At 45.6% G+C, this 23266-nt stretch overlaps 1 protein-coding gene across 6 annotated transcripts in view; it reads left to right on the plus strand.

The window, feature by feature from the left end:
- CSNK1G3 (casein kinase 1 gamma 3) overlaps positions 1 to 23266 on the plus strand; it is a 479935-nt gene that overhangs the window by 110973 nt on the left and 345696 nt on the right. For all 6 annotated transcript variants that reach the window (XM_069227081.1, XM_069227054.1, XM_069227089.1 and 3 more), the window contains one exon: positions 6234 to 6274. In XM_069227081.1, coding sequence (XP_069083182.1) covers positions 6234 to 6274 — 41 coding nt within the window. The remainder of the gene's footprint in view (positions 1 to 6233; positions 6275 to 23266) is intronic.

Consider the following 23266-nt stretch of genomic DNA (forward strand, 5'->3'; position numbering starts at 1 on the left):
AAGTAAACACCAATTTCCCTCTGAAGGCATAGCATAATATTTGATCTCTGTCTTTAAGTTTTGTTTTTATTGTGTCACATCTGCTGTGCATTTAAAGGCCTGTTTATTACTCATTCACTTCTGAACTCCAGCATGGTTATCTTGGGGGGGTTCTTCAGCACCCCCACTTCCCCTACTGCAGGCTCCTATGGCATTGGTGTGAAATTGAGGAAGAAGAATGTTTAAGTTGTGCTATTGGTAAAGGCCACTAACCCCAAAAAAACTGTCTTGTAGACAGAACATTATTTTTGGCAAACAAGCAACATTAATGAACTGGTAGTGGCCGAGATCAGTATAATCAGTCCAGCAAACAGATGGGAGGCAGGAAACATTTTCAAAGAAATAGAGAGTGTTTACTGATTCCTGAGCATACAAGGGAGATAACTGAAAACACCTGTAGTCTTGTGGAGCGCTTCACAAAAAAATAAAATTAAAAAAATGGAAGAATAAAAGGAAGAATATAAGGAGCGTCTCAGAGAGATGGTAATAAGGCTGTGTTGCACGAGAGGGACAAAGACACGCTTGACCTTCTAAAACAACTAAAACTAGCAAAAAGAAAGCAAGCTGATGTGAGTTACAAAACACAAAGCCAGTGGTAAGTAGTGGGTGGAGTGCATTTTTAGGGAAGTTTTCAACATGTCTCCAGTTGAGGTCTTCAACCATTTGTGTAGTAAGAGCTACTTATTCTCAGTGAAAAACACCCAGAGCTACTGGCTACTTAGAGTCATAATAGTAACCACATCGGACGTGATTACATTAATGATCACCATATGTAAGATTACCAGTAGTGATCACCTCGGCGCTTAAGACACGGTTGCTAGGAGTAATTTAAAAAAAGGCTTTATCAATGTGTCATACGTAACTACTGTAACTACAATGTCCCTGGCAAGAAAGTAATAATATAAGTAATAAGTCATCCAAATGCTGCAAGATTTATTACTTAAATGTCAGCTTAAAGTATACAGGGAGTGCAGAATTATTAGGCAAGTTGTATTTTTGAGGATTAATTTTATTATTGAACAACAACCATGTTCTCAATGAACCCAAAAAACTCATTAATATCAAAGCTGAATATTTTTGGAAGTAGTTTTTAGTTTGTTTTTAGTTTTAGCTATGTTAGGGGGATATCTGTGTGTGCAGGTGACTATTACTGTGCATAATTATTAGGCAACTTAACAAAAAAAAATATATACCCATTTCAATTATTTATTATTACCAGTGAAACCAATATAACATCTCAACATTCACAAATATACATTTCTGACATTCAAAAACAAAACAAAAACAAATCAGTGACCAATATAGCCACCTTTCTTTGCAAGGACACTCAAAAGCCTGCCATCCATGGATTCTGTCAGTGTTTTGATCTGTTCACCATCAACATTGCGTGCAGCAGCAACCACAGCCTCCCAGACACTGTTCAGAGAGGTGTACTGTTTTCCCTCCTTGTAAATCTCACATTTGATGATGGACCACAGGTTCTCAATGGGGTTCAGATCAGGTGAACAAGGAGGCCATGTCATTAGATTTCCTTCTTTTGTACCCTTTCTTGCCAGCCACGCTGTGGAGTACTTGGACGCGTGTGATGGAGCATTGTCCTGCATGAAAATCATGTTTTTCTTGAAGGATGCAGACTTCTTCCTGTACCACTGCTTGAAGAAGGTGTCTTCCAGGAACTGGCAGTAGGACTGGGAGTTGAGCTTGACTCCATCCTCAACCCGAAAAGGCCCCACAAGCTTTGATGATACCAGCCCAAACCAGTACTCCACCTTGCTGGCGTCTGAGTCAGACTGGAGCTCTCTGCCCTTTACCAATCCAGCAACGGGCCCATCCATCTGGCCCATCAAGACTCACTCTCATTTCATCAGTCCATAAAACCTTAGAAAAATCAGTCTTGAGATATTTCTTGGCCCTGTCTTGACGTTTCAGCTTGTGTGTCTTGCTCAGTGGTGGTCGTCTTCCAGCCTTTCTTACCTTGGCCATGTCTCTGAGTATTGCACACCTTGTGCTTTTGGGCACTCCAGTGATGTTGCAGCTGTGAAATATGGCCAAACTGGTGGCAAGTGGCATCGTGGCAGCTGCACGCTTGACTTTTCTCAGTTCATGGGCAGTTATTTTGCGCCTTGGTTTTTCCACACGCTTCTTGCGACCCTGTTGACTATTTTGAATGAAACGCTTGATTGTTCGATGATCACGCTTCAGAAGCTTTGCAATTTTAAGAGTGCTGCATCCCTCTGCATGATATCTCCCTATTTTTGACTTTTCTGAGCCTGTCAAGTCCTTCTTTTGACCCATTTTGCCAAAGGAAAGGAAGTTGCCTAATAATTATGCACACCTGATATAGGGTGTTGATGTCATTAGACCACACCCCTTCTCATTACAGAGATGCACATCACCTAATATGCTTAATTGGTAGTAGGCTTTCGAGCCTATACAGCTTGGAGTAAGACAACATGCATAAAGAGGATGATGTGGTCAAAATACTCATTTGCCTAATAATTCTGCACTCCCTGTATTTCGGAAATTCCGCAATTGTTCTCCAAACATCAGCTTATACATTTTGGTGTACATATACCAATTCAACAAACCAAAACTTATAACTTAATAGGCTAGGTTGCACACAGGGGATCGATCTACTTATAGGTAGCTGGAGAGCTACCAGTAGTTCATGGGTGACTCGTTGAAGAAGCCTGCTCCAGTATGTCTTTGCAACCTTGGCTTCAGCCTAAAAATTGGGCGACAGAATATGAAATGGTATGTTCATACACACACAATCTCACAATTGTTACAACCCTTAAACTCACTCATGTTGTACATTTTGTGTCAATCGTCAGCATAAGTACATTTAGGTCTCCCCAGACTCTGAAACAGGTTGTCAGTAAATTCTCACCACTTAATTGCAACAATAGGCTGGTAAAGTACTCCTCTAGTCTATTACACTGAATCACTACAGTTACTAAATCGTCTGTGGGCCACACTCATCAGCATACACATTACTCTAATTTCTTTTTTTTGTTTTTTAGCTCCTGATCAAGAACCTTTCCTCACACTGTTTAGAGTATGTTAAAATGTAAATTCTTAGGCCATCCAGGGTGAGCCTTTCTGTTTAAATTAATTGCCATGGAGTCATAGCATTCTTTTCAAATTGCTTTTGCACTTTGATTACTTACTATTTTTGGTTGTGTGTTTTAAAGGATCGAAAAAAGGGACCTCTTGTCAGAGGTACGTCGTAGCGATACACAAAAAATCTGCCTCTAATACTATTTTAACTTTTTTGGATGTGTTTATTTTTGAGTGTCGACCAAAAATGTATCTTGAGGTTTTTAGAGCAAATCTCATCTTTACAGCTATTGTGCATAGAATAGGCTACGTAAACACATTTTGTTAATTACACTTTACATTTCCTTTGGCACTGACGAGGAAAATATGTTGTGTAATGCAACCTTACTCAATTACAATGTGTATTAGAACCGTTTTTGCCTTATGTTCTAAAAATTGGCATTGGCTGGCACATTTTGAATTGTACCCCCAACTTTTAGCATAATGTGATGTTGAATTGTCCCCATTTTAAAAATAACATGTTTATGAATATCCTAATATGGCATGAGTGAACACCTACTGACTTGCTGCTCTCTCAGTATTGTTGCTGAGTTTATATTTGCCACCAAAGTGTTAACAGTATATCCGTACTTCAGGATGAGCAAGCTGCAACAGCTTTGTTTTTTTTTTCAAGTGGTTTGTCCTACCTTTGTAGTATAAACTATTCAAGTAGCAATAAGACCTGTTGCTCTTGCTTTCCAAAGTACATACTGCTAGGAGTGTTATCTGCAAATGCACATATTTATATTGGGCAGGTTCACTAATCTATTGAATAAGACATTTAGATTCAAATTCGAGTTTGCGACTCCCTATTGGTTTATGCTAGCAGGTGCTACAGGATTATGTGGTGGAATTCAATAAAGTGTCAGTCTTACCAAATGTCCAAGGTGGGTTATTGTACCAGGGAGGAATGTTCTCTTGCTAAAACGCCTGTCTGAATTCAGAAATCTTTAGAAATTAGTATGTCTGTACACAACTTCTGATGTTATGAAGTATGTTTACTTGGAGTATTTGAATTCAGACAATATTTATCACATTGTACACTATTGTTCGCTTCCACTTTACAACAAAATATAGACCCTCATTATGAGTCTGGCAGATGGTGGGCGTACCGCCGCTGTAGTGGCGATCCGCCTGCCATATTATGACCCTGGTGGAGACACCACGGTGGAAACGCCTCCACAGCCAGGCTGCGCCACCAGGCAGCTTGCCGGTCTCGGCGTTTCAAATCCAATAGGTCAGCGCTGCCCTGGGGATTATGAGTCCCATTCCACCAGCCTTTTCTTGGCAGTTTACACCGCCAGGGAAAGGCTGGCTGAATGGATGACTTGGGGGCCCCCCTTGGCAGCCCTTGCCCTGCCCATGCACTTGGCATGGGCAGGGCAGGGGCCCCCATGCACCTCCCCATCGTGCATTTCACTGCCCGAATTACAGGCAGTGAAATGCGCGATGTTTGCTGCTGCACCCAACGCACTACCACATTGGCGCCAGCTCATAATGTAAAGGCCCTGTTTCCCTCTGGGCCGGTGGGCGTAAACACTATTTCCACCTGCTGGCCCAGCAGGAAAATTATAATAGGGTCAGTGGGGGCTTCACCGCACTGGTGGTGAGGTGGGGGGTGCCGTCTGCCAAACTCATAATGACCCCCAGAGTCTTTTGGGTTTCTCCAGTTATTTCCAGTAGCGTGCCAGCTGCTCAGGTATTATGTGAGTATGACACAACAGGGCTTCATGTCTCCCGCCTGACTCTGGGGAGTTCTCAACCCATTTTAACTCCCCCCCCCCCCCCCACCTCCTTTTCCATTTATAATATTCCTTTTCAATACTTTATCACACCCCATTTGCTTGCCTGTTTGTAGCAGATTTGCCTGAAATATCACAGCCGTCTCTGTCTTTTTCATCCTGTCACAAGAACTCCACCTTTGTGTTTAGGGCTGTATAGGATTTGGCCCCATCACACACCTAGAAGCGGGGTGGAACTGGTCTGTAAAACTGTAATCAAGTTGAGCATCAAGAGAGCCTCCAGGTATCAGAGCAATTAATAAAGACCCCATTGACATGGTAAAACCTTTACCCTGGCCATGCAGTGCAAATATTAGAGGAAACCACCCTTCTCTGTATGTTCCATGTATGCCACACAAGTGATTTCTTATTTTGACCTTTGCCTCTAGGAACATGACATTTTGGTGCTGGAATCCGAAGACCTAAAATATGTTCATCTCACCCTTTCTTCTGCACTGGTGGTTGCACATTTCAGAAGCTAGAAAATCTTTAATGTAAAAATAGTGGAGCATCAAGTAGAAGAGGCTGTCCGCGCAAGAGCAATAGGCTAGACCAGTGGTTCCCAACCTTTTAACTTCTGTGGACCCCCAATTTATCAGTACTGGAACCCAGGGACCCCCACTGAATCATTATTGGAATCCAAGGACCCCCCAATGGGTCATTACTGAAAGCTGGGGACTTAAATCTGTTAAAAGTATTACATTTTCTAAGCAGTCGCGGACCCCCTGAGGAGGCTTAGTGGACCCCCAGGGGACCCCGGACCACAGGTTGGGAACCACTGGGCTAGACATCCATGAATGGTATTCTGCACATTAACTAAATTTAGAGATGTTTAGTCTTCACCGCCCACAGTTGGCACGTGTCTGTCGATCTTTATTCTAAACAGCATTTCGGTGCAAACATGTTATTACTTTAAAAATGTATTTTTAGCTCTTCTTCAGAACCCAAAATTACATTCTGTTTATAAAAATAGTTGCGCTGACGCTGCTAACATTTCATTGTTTCTAGCAAATGCCCTTGTTGAATATACAAACATTTTAATGCTTTAAAAGTCTCAAAATGAGTTTATTGTTGGTAAAGATCAATATCAATTTGTATTCAGAGCAACATAGTTTGTTCACTGAACTATAATTGTTTCTGATTGCATCTTTCATCATGATTAAGGCTCCAAGTATACAGTTGTACCAACTGTGCTGGAAGAGACGTATTATTATTACACGGCAGTTGAGCTGGACTCAGAACATGTCTCGCTTTTATATACTTTTTAACTTGCAAAAAGCCAATTATTCACTTTTTCACTTTTCTTTCTTTAAGGAAAGAATTTGTACACAAATGAATATGTGGCAATTAAACTGGTAAGTTCACATCATTGCCTTAAGTATATCGCTATATCATTCTTTCTTATGATCTTATTTGAATTGTGAACCTTTGGGTACTAATTTGCTATTTGGATGCACTTATTCTTTTTTTCCTTTAACGTTTTTTTTCTCAATTATATTTTTATGTAAAATAACTACGTGCAGCTGGTGTTGCGATAGTCTTCAGTTTCTGAAAAATGCTTCTTTTTATGTTTTTGTTCATGAAGTGCACATAACATTTCTTGCCTCTAGGCACGTGTAAGAGAAGAGAGCATCTGTGATGAGGAAGAAGAGTGCTGCTTTGCTTAAAGTGTGCATTGCCTTTCTGGTGAATCGTCATCAGTCCTCTGCAGTCTGAGTTACATGTCTGTGAAATAGCGCTATTTTCGACACAAAACACCGTAAGCTGATCATCATCAGTAACATGAGGTTCATGTTGAAGTGTTTAAAGAAAGTACCATAACAAGTTATGTAAAACTTTTGTAGAATAAAATCCACCAATTAAAGAAGTGGGGGAGGGAAAAAGGGACCTAAGGAATTCCAGTGCTCTTGGAAAAAGTGGAGTACATCATAAAGATTTAAAGCTGAGTCAAGGGGACATGTCATGCAGGATTAGAGCAATGAATGTGAGAAATAAAAGAGGGGAACAGTAAGACGTATTAGGTTCAATATTAACAGACGTATGTGGTTGTAGGTGGTGAAACATCTAAGCCTCTCGTCTAGCACTATGTGAAGCAGATGTAATCTGATATGTATGATTGTTTGCAACAATGAATTGAGGGTGCTCGGGTGAATTCCCTGATAAATAATGCCTGCTCTAGTAAACCAGTAAAATCAATAGATTCAGTCCCTCTCCTGATCATCCTACCAATGACTACAATGAGATTCTTGTTAGACAAAATAAACATGAGATAGTTGTTGGGGAAGCATTTGCAAATGTCCATGGAACACAGTTCATGATGAGTATAAACAAATTAAATCTTAGTGACCTTCAGTCTTGTATATCCTCTTCATCTGTTTATGATCCAGAAGGAGGATATAGAATATATATATATATATATATATATATATATATATATATATATATATTTTTTTAAAGATGATTTTGTTTTACTGGAATTACAGGTTTCAGTGTAATAAAATACTACACACTTTCGTTGATGTAAAATGACATGAAAAGCATAACTATATGAACAGCACAGTCACTATAAGGCTTAGGACTTTGGTATATGAGCTATTAGGAGAAGAACTGAATAGAACTGTAATGTAGCAGATAGATAAATATGAAATATATCACTACAAGGTCCATAAAAGTGGGGTTTTGAACGACAGTAAGAACAGTTTCTTTTTTGTTTTGTTTTTTAAATCTTTTTTTTATTGAGGTTTATAGTGCAATTGATGCAACCAACAAAAGACAAAAAGAAACATTGGACAGAGAGGTAACAAATTGGAAATAAAAGTGACAGAAGCCGCACAGTTACATCTGCATCGCTTTTAGACTAGTTGTGTAAGACACGAGGGGGTTGGGCGGTGAGAGCGTGGAGGAACACCGCAGGTTAGACATGATGGCTATAAGATCAAAAGCTCATTATTATACACATTATACCCCTGATGCGTCTATAAACATGAAAATATCTTATACAGTTAATAAAGTGAGGATCCATTGCTAGCGTATGTAATCAAGGTGCCACAGTACTGAGGTATTTTCCGACCTAGCTTGCCTGCAGGAGAGATCCTATATAAGTCAAAGTGAATACAGATGTGTTGAAGATACAGCCATGGTGCCAAATGGTGAGTTGGTCCAAGTTGCGGGAGGCTCCCTCAAGCAGAAAGTGTTTCCATTGTGATGCAACCGGACAGAGAGGACAATTGTAAGGGGCTGCATTAGGACACAGGCTCTGTATACTTTTAGGTGCATCAGAGAGACTATCATTAATAGATGAGGGTGTAGAAGTATATTCTGTTCATGGTGGTCGAGTGCCGTTATTGGCTTCTAGTTTGACAAGGAATGTGTTCCATATGTCTCTACCGACTAATGCTAGTCCCCTATGTAACAGTACTGCTCTTGCTAGCTGTAGCAGGGAATGTCATGGCGATGTCCGGGGGCGAATATGCCTTCCAGCACATTGCAATGAGGCATTTAAAGATAGTGAATGCCATGTCTATAATTCTGTGGAGGTGTTTGTCTCCGCGCTTTCTGTATCTTAGCCCCAATAAACAAGATTCAGGTGTGGGTGTCAAAGCGTGATCTGTTTTGTGGTCTCTGTCACCTGACGCCAGGATGACTGTAGCGGGGGACATTCCCATACCATGTAGGTGCATCTGGTGCATTTAGGGTCAGACATCGGGAACATGCGTTTAATGCACGAAGGGGACAGGTAAGCTTGGTGTAAATAATTGAATTGGGTGAATCAAAGCCTGGGGTTGCTTGATTACTCTTTAGCCCCAGACAATGCAGACGCCCATGAGCTCTGGGGCAGAGGTTGGGAAAGTACCTCATCCCATCGGGCTCGGGCGTTTTCCACCCCCGTACAGTGTGTTATGTTTAAGGCAATGTATAACATAGCAGCTGCTTTGCTGGTCCCTGGGTCAGATAGTATCATTGTAAGTGCTTGCGATGTTGTTGGTTCTGAGTCGCCATCCGTCCATGTATTATATATAAGTCGCCTGATCACACAATATGATGACAATAATCCTGCGTGGAGGTCGTTTGATTCTCTAAGTTCTTCGAACATTTGTAGTGTACCTTCTGCAAAAAAGTCGCCCACCAGCATAAGTTTAGCTGTCGTCCACGGGGCCATATCACGGTGTCTCAGCATTTCCCAAGCAGCTGGTAGCCGTGCTATAGGTAGTTATGGGGAGTACGGTATGTTTATAGAAGTACTATATGTTCGGTGGCATGTGTATCTGCAGATACACATGCTGTGCATATCCCGCCATCTAGTGTTGGGCTCGAAGTGTTACAAGTTGTTTTTCTTCGAAGAAGTCTTTTCGAGTCACGAGATCGAGGGACTCCTCCCATTTCGGCTCCATTGCGCATGGGCGTCGACTCCATCTTAGATTGTTTTCTTTCCGCCATCGGGTTCGGACGTGTTCCTCTTCGCTCCGTGTTTCGGTTGGGAAAGTTATTTAAATCTCGAAAAAATTCGACGGTATTGTATGCGTTCGGTATCGGGTTAGTTGACACAGATCGACACCGAATCAAGAAGAGCTCCGGTTAGCCCTTCGGGGCTTCTATCCCCCAGCGGGGCCTGGTCGGCCCGACCGCGTGCGTCTTCAAGGCTAAAGGAACGGACCCCATTCCGCTTCTGCCCCGAATGCCATAACAAGTATCCTTACACAGATCAACATCTGGTCTGTAGTTTGTGTTTGTCCCCCGAACACAAAGAGGATACCTGCGAGGCCTGTCGGGCGTTTCGGTCGAAGAAAACGCTACAGGACCGAAGAGCACAAAGGCTTCATATGGCATCGGCGCCGTCAGCACACCACGATGTCGAGGAAGAGGAGACTAGCTAACTTGGACTCGGACGAGCCCGAAACGGAGCAGATGCCGAAAACCGTGAGTAAACCAGCCCCGGCCAAAGCTCACGCCAAAATCATGACGGCCCAGGGGATGCCACCGCCGGCAGGCCATGGCTTAACCCGTAAAATCGGTGACCATCCATCAGCACCGAAAAAGGGCACACGTGTTGAAGTCATCCGACTCTGGTTGAGATCCCGGCACAGAGCATACTCAACACTGAGAACCTGGCTCCGACCAGACTCGACACAGAGATACCAGCTCTGAGATAAGTCGGCACCGAGAGATCGGCACACCGAAACCGCAAAAAGTGGCTTCGGAGCAGACAAAGACTGTAGAAAATGTTTCGGTACCGAAACACCCAGCTTCGGAGCCAAAAACAAGCTCCTACTCCGAAGAACAAGGCCTTTCAGAACAACTACAAGGCCATAAATTTGGACAAGAGCTAGAAGCAGCGGAGCCAGATTCTACACAAAGAAGGCTCCATATTCAAAAGGAAACAGGGAAAATAAGAACTCTCCCTCCTATAACGATGAAAAGGAAACTTGCTTTCCAAGACAAAGAAAAACAACCACAAGTAAAAGTGGCAAAAGCAGTAACTCCACCTCACTCTTCGCCACAACCATCACCACACCACTCACCGCAACTGTCACCAATTGCAAACCCCCCCTATGATGCAATCACCAACGCACACAGGGATCAGCCAGGTTGACCCAGATGCATGGGATCTATATGATGCGCCAGTATCAGATAATAGTCCAGACTGCTACCCAGCAAGACCATCACCACCTGAAGACAGTACTGCCTACAAACAAGTGGTGTCCAGAGCAGCAGAACGGTGAATACAGCGGTCACTGTTCAGAGACACGCATGGCTACGCACCTCTGGGTTTAAGCCCGAGATCCAACAGGCTGTGCTTTGTATGCCTTTTAATGGACAGCAGTTGTTTGGGCCGGAGGTGGACACAGCTATAGAGAAGCTCAAAAAGGACACTGATACGGCCAAGGCCATGGGCGTGCTCTACTACCCACAGAGCAGAGGCACATTTAGGAAGACACAATTTAGAGGGGGGTTTCGGGCCCAAAGCACAGAACCCTCAACCTCACAAACCAGACCCACATACCAGGGCCAGTATCAAAGAGGAGGCTTTCGGGGACAATACAGAGGTGGACAGTTCCCTAAAACTAGAGGAAAGTTCCAAAGCCCAAAGACCCCTCAAACTAAACAGTGACTTCAGTGTCACAAATCCCCAACACATAACACCAGTGGGGGGAAGACTCACAGATTTTTACCAAAACTGGGAGGAAATAACAACAGACTTGTGGGTACTAGCCATTATCCAACATGGTTATTGCATAGAATTCCTACAATTACCACCAAATGTGCCTCCAAGAACACACAACATGTCCAAACAGCACTTGGATCTATTACACCTAGAAGTTCAAGCGTTGTTACAAAAAGACGCAATAGAACTGGTATCCAACCATCAGAAAGGAACAGGTGTTTATTCCCTGTATTTTCTAATACCCAAAAAGGACATAACTCTGAGACCCATCTTAGATCTCAGAACACTAAATCTTTACATCAAATCAGATCACTTTCACATGGTAACACTTCAAGACGTAATCCCATTGCTCAAACAACAAGACTACATGTCAACATTAGACCTCAAGGATGCTTACTTCCATATACCTATACATCCTTTCACAGGAAATACTTAAGGTTTGTAATCCAAGGGGTACATTACCAATTCAAAGTGTTACCATTCGGGATAACAACAGCACCAAGGGTATTTACGAAATGCCTTGCAGTAGTAGCTGCACATATCAGAAGACAGCACATACACGTATTCCCGTATCTAGACGATTGGTTAATCAAAACCAGCACTCAGAAACAGTGTCATAACAAAATACGTCATAGAAACCCTTCACAAACTAGGGTTCTCACTAAACTACCAAAAAACACCACACTTACAGCCGTGTCAAAACAACAAAACTTAGGAGCAACAATCAACACAAAAAAAGGGATTGCCACTCCAAGTCCACAAAGGGTACAAGCATTCCAAAATGTAATACAAAGCATGCACCCAAACCAAAAGTATCAGGTAAAATTAGTGATGAAACTACTAGGCATGATGTCCTCATGCATAGCCATTGTCCCAAACGCAAGATTACACATGCGACCCTCGCAACAGTGCCTAGCAACACAATGGACACAAGCACAGGGTCAACTTCAAGATCTAGTGTTGATAGACCGCCAAACACACACCTCGCTTCAATGGTGGAACCCTGTAAATTTAAACCAAGGGTGGCCTTTCCAAGACCCAGTGCCTCAATACGTAATCACAACAGATGCTTCCATGGTAGGGTGGGGAGCACACCTCAACCAACACAGCATCCAGGGACAATGGGACACTCAGCATAAACAACTTCATATAAATCAGCTAGAATTACTAGCAGTGTTTCTAGCGTTGAAAGCATTTCAACCACTAATAGCTCACAAACACATTCTTGTCAAAACAGACAACATGACAACAATGTATTACTTAAACAGGGAGGGACACACTCATCACAACTGTGTCTATTAGCACAAAAGATTTGGCATTGGTCGATTCACAATCACATTCGCCTAATAGCGCAATACATCCCAGGAATTCAAAACCAGTTGGCAGACAATCTCAGTCGAGATCACCAACAAATCCACGAATGGGAAATTCATCCCCAGATACTACAGACCTACTTCCAAAACTGGGGAACACCGCAAATAGACCTATTCGCAACAAACGAAAACACGAAATGCCAAAACATCGCATCCAGGTACCCACAGCCTCACTCCAAGGGCAATGCGTTATGGATGAGTTGGTCAGGGATATTTGCTTACGCTGTTCCCCCTCTCCCACTCCTTCCCTATCTAGTAAACAAATTGAGTCAAAACAAACTCAAACTAATACTAATAGCACCAACTTGGGCACGACAACCTTGGTACACAACACTACTAGACCTGTCAGTAGTGCCTCATATCAAACTACCAAACATCCAGATCTGTTAACTCAACACAAACAACAGATCAGACACCCGAATCCAGCATCGCTCAATCTAGCAATCTGGCTCCTGAAGTCTTAGAATTCGGACATCTAGGCCTTACACAAGAATGTATGGAGGTCATCAAACAGGCTAGAAAACCTACTACAAGACATTGCTACGCAAATAAATGGAAAGGATTTGTTTATTACTGTCATAATAATCAAATTCAACCATTAGACGCGTCCGCGAAAAACATTGTAAGCTACTTACCACACTTACAAGTCTAAGTTAGCTTTTTCATCCATTAAAATACATCTCACAGCAATTTCTGCCTATCTGCAAATTACACATTCAACTTCACTGTTTAGAATCCCAGTCATAAAAGCATTTATGGAGGGGCTAAAAAGGATAATTCCACCAAGATCACCGCCAGTTCCTTCATGGAACCTCAATATTGTATTAACACGACTCATGGGTCCGCCATTCAAACCCATGCACTCGTGTGAAATGCAATACTTAACCTGGAAAGTAGCCTTCCTAATAGCTATCACATCTCTCAGAAGAGTAAGTGAAATACAAGCTTTTACCATACAGGAACCCTTTATACAAATACACAAGCATAAAGTGGTTTTACGCACAAATCCAACATTTTTGCCAAAAGTTATATCACCGTTCCACTTAAATCAAACAGTGGAACTCCCAGTGTTTTTTCCAGAACCAGACTCTGTAGCTGAAAGAGCATTACATACATTAGACATAAAAAGAGCACTAATGTATTACATTGATAGAACCGAACAATTTCGCAAAAACAAAATAATTGTTTGTAGCTTTCCAAAAACCTCATGCAGGAAACCCAATATCCAAACAAGGCATTGCTAGATGGATAGTTAAGTGTATTCAAACCTGTTATGTTAAAGCAAAAAGAGAACTGCCTATTACCCCAAAAGCACACTCCACTAGAAAGAAAGGCGCCACAATGGCCTTTCTAGGTAATATACCAGTGACAGAAATCTGTAAGGCAGCCACATGGTCTACGCCTCATACATTCACTAAACATTACTGTGTGGATGTGTTAACAACCAGTGTACATCTGTTCGTGGCATGAGACGCTGCAGATTCACATGCCCCCTCCCACCTCCCCGGGAGCCTGTAGCCGTTATAAGTTGATAAAAATAAACTTGTACATTTATATATTTGTAAATATATCACTTTTTAATCACACTATGTACAGGTATACTTACTCCATTGCATTGCCACTATTACTATATACACAACTCCTACCTCACCCTTGCGGGGAAAACAATCTAAGATGGAGTCGACGCCCATGCGCAATGGAGCCGAAATGGGAGGAGTCCCTCGATCTCGTGACTCGAAAAGACTTCTTCGAAGAAAAACAACTTGTAACACTCCGAGCCCAACACTAGATGGCGGGATATGCACAGCATGTGAATCTGCAGCGTCTCATGCCACGAACAGATGTACACTGGGTAAGTGACATTTTCCATATATAGCTATGCCAGCAGGTTCTGGCCATGTTCATTAGTAGAGATCCGTGCATGGGAGGGCATATCCTGTCCGTCAACCAATTATACACTGGGATCGTACAGAGAAAGTCGGTCACATATGCTTTATCTGGATTCTGGAACTCACTCATCCACTGTAACAGCCATTGCAGCTGTGCTGCGGCGTAGTAGAGCTAGAAATTAGTTATGCCTAGGCCTCCCCTGTCAATGGAACGCTGCGTTGTATTCAGGGCCACCTGGTGTCTACACTCCCCCAGATTAGTTCAGTTAGTAAACTATTTAACGTTCAAAAAAGGGACTTCAGGAGAACAATTGGTAATGCTGCAAAATAGTATAACAGTCTAGGGAGAACAAGCATATTGGCTATGGCCACTCTTCCCATTGGTGAGAGCGGGAGCGGGCTCCAGAAGGGGAGCGAGCCACGAATACTTATTACCGCTCAATCCAGATTGCCCTCTCTCAAGTCTTGATGGGATTGATATACCTGTACTCCAAGATATTTAAACGTGGTGTGACACCACCATAGTCGATAATGGGGGAAGAGTCAGCTGGGCTTCCGGGGGATCAGGAGACATGGGGAAAATGTAGGATTTTGACAAGTTGACTGTCAGTCTCGATATCATTCCAAAGGTTTCCAATAAGAACATTACCTCTGGGACACCTGCTACATGGTCTCGTAGGTAACTTAAGACATCATCCGCATAAAGTGATATGATGTGAAAACTGCAGGACTCTAGTATCTCCCAGTGTTCTGCTTTCTGTCTCAGATGGGCCGCCAATGAAACAATAATGGTGAAAGTGGGCAGCCCTGTCGAGTACCCCTATGGATAGTAAAGCTGTCTGTGATAACATTGCCTGTTTTGACACTGGCTTTCTGGTCACAGTACAGAATCCTCACCCATCTCAAAAATACAAACCGAATCCCATGTGTCTAAGAGTTGTACTAAATTATCTCAACTTAGCGTATCAAACACTTTTTCAATATCAAGCAAAACAGCCATCTGCCCGCTGTCGTTATGAGCACTGTTGTGAAGAAGTCGAAGCAGTCTTCTAATATTTAAAAAAGCATTACGTCCAGGAATCAAGCCTGATTGATCCCTGTGTATCAACTCAGGCATTAACCGAAGGAGTCGGTTCGCCAGGAGTTTCCCCAGGATTTCACAGTCCAAATTTAGTAGGGAAAGAGGTCTGTAGGATCTCATGTTGAGGGGTCGCGGCGGGGTTTTGGTAATACTACAGCGAGGGCCTCACGTAGTGTCTGCGGTAGTTTTCTGGACAAGTACACCTCAGTGAACATCTCCAGCATAGGTGGTAATAAATGAGATTGATATGCCGAGTAGTACTCAACCGGCAAGACGTCGGTTCCAGGGGCTTTATTACAGGTCAAATGGGTTATAACAGCACAAATTTCCTCCATCCTGATTGGTGCGTCTAGTTCCTCTTTATGGACGTGCATATTTGAGGTAGGGAAAATGGGTGGAAAAAAGCGGATACCTGTGCTGATGACAGTGGCTCAGCCACCGCATATAATGATAAGTAGTCATTTTTGAATGCTAAATTAATATCAGCCTGTGTAGTGAGCACGTCGCCGCTGTCCAGCTGAATTGCTCCAATGGGAGCATGCCGAGGGGTCTCCCTTACTAACCACCCCAATAGACGGCTCGATCGGTCACCTTCTGCATATTTTCGGGTCATGTAATGTCGATAGTCATGTTTGCACAGTCTCCCGTCGGCCTCCTTATGTTGTTCGCGTAAGCCCCCAGAGGAGGTCCAGGTTGGCTGTCTGATTGGCTACTGCTATCTCAGCTCCATGAAGCTTAACCTCTAGTGCGGCTAATTCCCGGTGTAGTTCCCGGCGGACCCCCACGGATGCAGCAGGGCACTGCACACGCACCACCACTTTGTATGCATCCCATTCAGTAGCCCAGAAAAGTTTGGATTTATGATTTTGTGTAAAATATGTGGAAATACATGTGGCTAAATAGTGGAAGGAAGGATCCATCAATGTCTCTACCTGCAATCGCCAGGTCAGAACCTGTGTAAGTGGTCTACCCCATTGTAGATTCATCCTCAACGGGCAGTGATTAGATATGATGCGTGCTAAATATTTGGAACCTGTTGTCTTCTGCAAAAACGCCGTGGGCCCTATGAATACATCTATTCTTGTATGTAGGTTGTGGTCGGGAGTAGAAACTGTACTCGATACCCAACGGGTGGTCCGCTACCCACACACTGTGAAGTCCCCTTTCCACACGCCAATTTATGAATACCTGGGAGGTCTTCCTGCACATTGCCCCTTGTTATGGTGGGTGCGACCTATCCACGATTATGTCGCAAACACAATTAAAATCCCCTCCCCAAAGCGTGGTCTCTGATGGGTCTTGGAACAGGCTAGGTGTAATCCTACTTACGAATTCCTCATGGTTGGAATTGGGAGCGCATATACCCAGCAGGGTCAGCAGCGTTCTGTCTAGTAGGCCTTCAGTGATCACTTACCCACAATTAGGGCCTCTTTGAATGCATCCCGGTACGTATGGGACACTTGGTGCCACCCATATTAGCACCCCCCTGGCAAATGCAGGTACAATGGTGCCATATGTCTGCCCTCTCCAGTTGCTATTGATCTTAGAGAGTCCAGTCTCCATTAGGTGTTTCTTGGAGCATGACAATGTGTACCTCCTGACGCTTTAGGTATGCCTGTATGCGGTGTCCCTTGAATGAGGATGCCATTCCACGCACATTACATGTGATAATATTATAATTAAGGAGAGATGGTGTCATGTGGATACTCATAGGGGATAGTGCCACTTATGTGGGAAAATAACTGAATCCTCTACCCTGCTGTCTGTGTTGAATGCAACTCCCTCGCCACCTCCTTCCATCGCAAGATCAGCGACCTCCACGACAGCTTCGGACACCAGACCCAACCAAGCATCACCGAACCCGCACCCTCAACGACTGGACCCACATCAACACTGAAGAAACCAAAACCATCATGAACTCTATCCACTCCGGCGCCCCATCGGACCCCTGCCCTCACTTCATCTTCAATAAAGCAGACGACATCATCGCCTCGCACCTCCAGGCCGTCATCAACTCTTCATTTTCTTCTGCTACCTTCCCCGAATGCTGGAAACACGCCGAAGTCAACGCCCTACTAAAGAAACCTACGGCTGACCCGAGCGACCTGAAAACCTTCAGCCCCATCTCACTCCTGCCCTTCCCCGCCAATGTAATAGAGAAGACCGTCAACAAACAGCTGACCACCTTCCTGGAAAACAACAACCTGCTCGACCCTTCACAAACCGGATTCCAAACCAACCACAGCACTGAAACCGCCCTCATCTCAGTCACAGATGACATCAGAACCCTGATGGACAACGGTGAAACAGTCGCCCTCATCCTACTCGACCTCTCGGCTGCCTTCAACACCATCTGTCACCGCACCCTAATCACCCGCCTCCGCTCCACCGGGATCCAAGGCCAGGCCCTGGACTGGATCGCCTCCTTCCTCTCAAACCGTTCCCAAAGAGTTTACCTCCCACCGTTTCGCTCAGACCCCACTGAGATCATCTGCGGTGTACCTCAAGGCTCATCGCTCAGCCCGACACTCTTCAATGTCTACATGAGCCCCCTCGCCGACATCGTACGCAAGCACGACATCATCATCACCTCCTACGCCGACGACACCCAACTTATACTCTCCCTCACCAAGGACCCCGCCAGCGCCAAGACCAACCTACAAGAGGGCATGAAGGACGTCGCAGATTGGATGAGGCTCAGCCGCCTAAAGCTGAACTCTGACAAAACGGAAGTCCTCATCCTCAGCAACACCCCATCCGCTTGGGACAACTCCTGGTGGCCCACGGCCCTCGGCACCGCACCGACCCCCACAGACCACGCCTGCAACCTCGGCTTCATCTTGGACCCTCTTCTCACCATGACCAAGCAAGTCAACGCCGTGTCCTCCGCCTGCTTCCTCACCCTCTGCATGCTCCGCAAGATCTTCCGCTGGATCCCCGCCGACACTAGGAAAACCGTGACCCACGCCCTCGTCACGAGCCGCCTGGACTACGGCAACACCCTCTACGCTGGGACCACCGCCAAACTCCAAAAACGCCTGCAACGTATTCAAAACGCCTCGGCCCGCCTCATCCTCGACGTACCCCGCAACAGCCACATCTCCGCACACCTGAGACACCTGCATTGGCTCCCAGTCAGCAAAAGGATCACCTTCCGACTTCTCACCCACGAACACAAAGCCTTCCACAACAAGGGACCGGAATACCTCAACCGTCGCCTCAGCTTCTACGCCCCCACCCGTCCCCTCCGTTCCTCTGGCCTCGCGCTCGCTGCCGTCCCTCGCATCCGCCGCTCCACGGCGGGTGGGAGGTCCTTCTCCTTCCTGGCAGCCAAGACCTGGAACTCCCTCCCCACCAGTCTCAGGACCACCCAGGACCACTCCGCATTCCGGAGACTCCTAAAAACCTGGCTTTTCGAGCAGCAGTAACCCCCCCTTTCCCCTAGCGCCTTGAGACCCGCACGGGTGAGTAGCGTGCTTTATAAATGTTAATGATTTGATTTGATTTGATTTCTGCGGTATGTCTGATACCTCCACCCTATTCGTCTTTTCACCCTGGCACCCCACCTCCCCCCATAGCATTGAGCAGTCTTGTACTCATAACAACAATATAAGACACAAACAGATGTGGCAACGTGCCTAAACGTAGCACATTGTGGCAACCATCATCCACCGATCCATATTGGCGATGCAAACAATGAACATGTGTGAAATAGAACAGTTCCATACGGTAAGTTTTGTTTCGGGACACCAAGAACTGGCTCGCATCCTTTATCCGGCCTGTAGGATCCAGCATATGTTTGGCAGTCATCTCCATTTGAAAAAGTGATATGTGTTCGATCCTAGCCCCCGCCACCAGCAGGGACCCCAAGCAGGAGGCCTGGCCGCTGGACCTCAGTCACCCCATCAAGGTAACCCAACATGGAGTAGACAGTTCTTACATCAGATGAGCAGCAACGCGGTCCACATACCGTCTGTCATTCCGTGCATGATGATCCATACTAGGCGCCACGTATGGTGGGTTCATACCCCCGGATATCTGCGCTTCTGTTATCGTCCTTTGTTTGCTCCTGTTGGACCTGATCATGGTTATAAATAATCAGGTGATCGAGGGGTAATGATTGGGTTATTGCTGGTATCAGCTGAATCTCTGTTCAGAGTTTGATTCTGATGGCGTTTAAAGTACAGCAAAAGGATTCGACATGAGCTGTGTGGCCTCGAGCAATGCCTTTGCCCGCTCTTCCACAGCCTGCGCCCTGGTAGGACCAGGTCTGGAGCCCATGCAGCACTTTCGTTTAGGCCTCGGGATAACCATTGTGCCGCTGTTTCTTCCTCGTTAGACGGCTGGGCTAGGCCCTTAGCATGAAGCCATGCAAGAGTCCTCAGGGGCAGCAAAGCTGTGTGTTTTTGCATCATCAATCATGCGTAGGCTCGCAAGGAAAAGCAATGCATATTTAATATAATTGTGGAGCCATTGTTTGACCATGAAGAAAGAGTTCTGTTTTTTCTGAACCTCCGCATGGAAGTCTGGGTAGGCGGTGACTTTTGTGTCTTAAAATTTCCTCGAGCCATGAGTGCAAAAGCGTTGGAGTATTGAGTCTATTGCGGTAATTGAGGAGGTGGGCTATCATTGGCTGGGGAGGGACACCCAGTGGTGGTGGTCTTCCCGGAATTCTGTGGGCTCGCTCTATTGAAAATAATTTTGGGATTTTATCTTGGAGCACTGTGGACGTTAATCATTGTTCCAGAAACAGCTCGACACTGGGGTTCTCTACCCTGTCCGGGAACCCCATGAAGAGGAGATTGTTGCGCCTCGAGTGCCGCTCTGCGTCTTCTGCCCTTCGTTGTAGCGTTGCAACTTCCGTGGTTAATTGCTTCACATGTGTTTGAAGGTCATGGACAGATAGACACAGCGTCACCATGAAAGACTCAGTTTACTCCGCCCTGTTGGATAATTTGCGATGATCTGCTCGGAGTAGGTTAATATCTTGCGCCACTGCATCAGTCCTGGATTCCAGAGATTTTTTAGTGTCTAGTATGGCCTGCATATTTTTCTCGAATTGGGAGTAGTGGCTGTGAAGGGTAACATGCAGGGCATGAGTAGTGTCATTTAATGGCGAAGACTGTGCTGCCGAGCTGTCTGTTGCCAAGGTGGTCGGCCTCACATTTTAGGCTTCCCGATCTGATCTGAGTGTGTGGCGGTCGTGCTAGTATGGAGGAGAGACATTCACTACTGTGGCTCCAACTAGATGGCATGGGCCCAGGTCAAAAATTCTGAACAACGCACTTTCTTAAGTTCAATTCAGCATATATTTCCGGACTTGTCAGACTTTTGTTCCCCAGTGGATGGTCTTTAGCTAAGATTACTCCAAATATCAGTAAAAGTATGGGCCCGTCTGATATTTCGTAGGGTTGCAGTGGTGTGATATCTTAGTGTGTGCTCGAGTGATTTACTGTGGGAATAGCCTCTGACGTTACGTAGCTTGCAGTCATATTATGCACGGTAAACTCATGCTTTAATGTAAGAGTGCTAGGTAAGTCCAGGGCCTTGGCTATCACGGCGCTTCCGAAATTAGCAAACTAGCATCATGTTAGGCAGTCTCTTTATTACCATGGTGTGGCTTTTAAAATTAGTGTTCCTTTCTGCTCACAGTTCAAATCATAGTTCTGTTTGGTAACGTGCGCCCCTGCAGCAAAGAATACTGCCCACCGTCAGCACTCGGTTCCTTGGGCGCTGTACCGTCCTGTCTCATCCACTACCTATTGTACAGACCTCTGCGGGAGTCCCTGATGGGTGTCCGTCTTAGACCCCCTCGTTCCGCGTGGTTCCAACAGGAGAGACACATTTGCTCTGTTGCACTCCCGTAGATATGCCGTGTCTTCGCCTGGGGTTGGGAGTATGATCTTCAAGGCCCAGTTGCCAGCAGCCACCTCAGCTGCTCTGGCATGTTGCCACTTTCATCTCTGCCTAGGGACCCCACGGGCCCCCGCTTGAGCCCCCAATGGCGGGAGCGGCGGTCCCAGCTTCGGGGACTGCTCTGGACCTCCTCAGGTGCACCAAAGCACAGGCGGGGGTCCACCCAGCTCTGCCGCGCCTTTCCCCCGCAGCCTTTTCGCTGTGCGGGGCCTGCACCAACAGTAACTTGGGCGCAGCTCGCACCTCGCTGTCCTCGTCGCGGCAGCGCCTTAACTCTTGTCCGTGGAGCCGCCGCTGGGACACTCAGGTGGCTTCAGGAAGTGAGCAGAGCAGGTCCTCGCATTGACCCTGCGCTGCATCTGTTCCCTCTTCTTTGGGCCCGATTGGCCACAGGTGAGCTTCTGCCTCTCACGAGCACTACAGCAGTTTCTGCTGCAGTGCCCGTCGGCCCTCCGCTCCCGGTGCCACCCAGGCAGCAGGGAGCGGATCAAGAATATCAGATGCCGCCTTTGAGAAGGATATACGAGTGGCCAGGAGCAGAGGTCTGCTCTAGGCTCCCGCTCTGGTCGCCATCTTGGACACGCCGCCCCAAGGAGGATATAGAAATCTAACTGGGAGAGTACCTAGAAATCCTCAACATTCCCAAAAGCAGGAATTTTAAAGAAATGCTCCCATATTTTTTTTTTAAAACAGTATTTAAATGTTAAGGTGATTTTTTTTTCCGTGGGTCATGTCCAACAATTGCCATCAGTTCCTTCATACTTCATGTGTGGGCACGTTCGAGGTGTTTCACTTTCTTAGGATGCAGATGTTCGCTAGTGACAAGGAAGTCGAGAACCATCTTCTTCAGTGTTGGGTGTGCCTGGGTTTTGAGATGTATCCTGCAGCAAGGCCTGTTCTTGAAAGTCAAGTTCACATTAATCCTTTATTGCTCTGCATGCTTGCATCAAGAACTGCGCTATGTTAGGGCTAGGCCATAGAATATGCAATTCAAAACAGTGAATTTACTTGAACCTGCAATAGGATGAGTCAGGGCTGAGTATTTCAGTTTGATGATTTCAATGCTTCCATCTGGAGACATGGCTAAGATGGTGGACACGTAATTAGCTCCATGGCTGCTCCTCTCAGATTGCCCCATGAGCAGCATCCTAACACCATACTAACTGCCTTCAAATGGTCACTGCTGTCTGGAGATGCGCCGTGCTCTACGGTGCTTTGGCAAGGGGTGCTTGGGCGTTGTAAGTGAGAGTGCAGACCATATAGGGCCTACGCAGACTTCGGCATCACCAGACTAAATTATTGAGCAGAGCTGGCTGGGGAGTGCCTATAACTGATTCCTAGTGTCTGCCAGTGGAAGAGCAATGTCGGCTCCCAGAGACAGGGGATGGCACTCGTCCTGTCCATGCTTGAAGTTGGCTTGAAATGCTGGATAATGCAAACAAAGAGCAGGCAGTAGGACTGTATTACTCTACCTCCCCATCACCAAATCGCCCACACCCCCAACCACTCACACACCCTTTCCCTTATTCTCTGCCTTGAACTGAGCCCTCATAAAACCCTTTTCAACTGATGAGCCTCTGCTTTTGGGAGAAGCTTGCCGTGAGGCAGCCCACAGAGAAGGAGGTACCCGTGATTGTAGCCACTGCAACCATCATCCGACAACAAATTATAGTGCCTGGGATTCCTCGCTTTGGAGCCAAAGGCCGCTTGCAGTGCATGTTCTATAGTGCTCCCATTGATACCTAGCTGAAGATACCTGTCAGTGACCCCACGATTACTTGCCGAACACGACAAGAACTAGTGCCTCAGGTACGAGGTGTTGGAGAGCAAACCAGGCAGAGAAGTCAGGGCAAACCTAGAGGCCCCAAAGCGGTGGAGGGGAACTGCACGATGACACTGACTCCACAGCAGAAGAAACAAACCTT

The sequence above is a fragment of the Pleurodeles waltl genome, chromosome 1_1 (assembly GCF_031143425.1).
Source record: "Pleurodeles waltl isolate 20211129_DDA chromosome 1_1, aPleWal1.hap1.20221129, whole genome shotgun sequence".
Taxonomy (NCBI): domain Eukaryota; kingdom Metazoa; phylum Chordata; class Amphibia; order Caudata; family Salamandridae; genus Pleurodeles; species Pleurodeles waltl.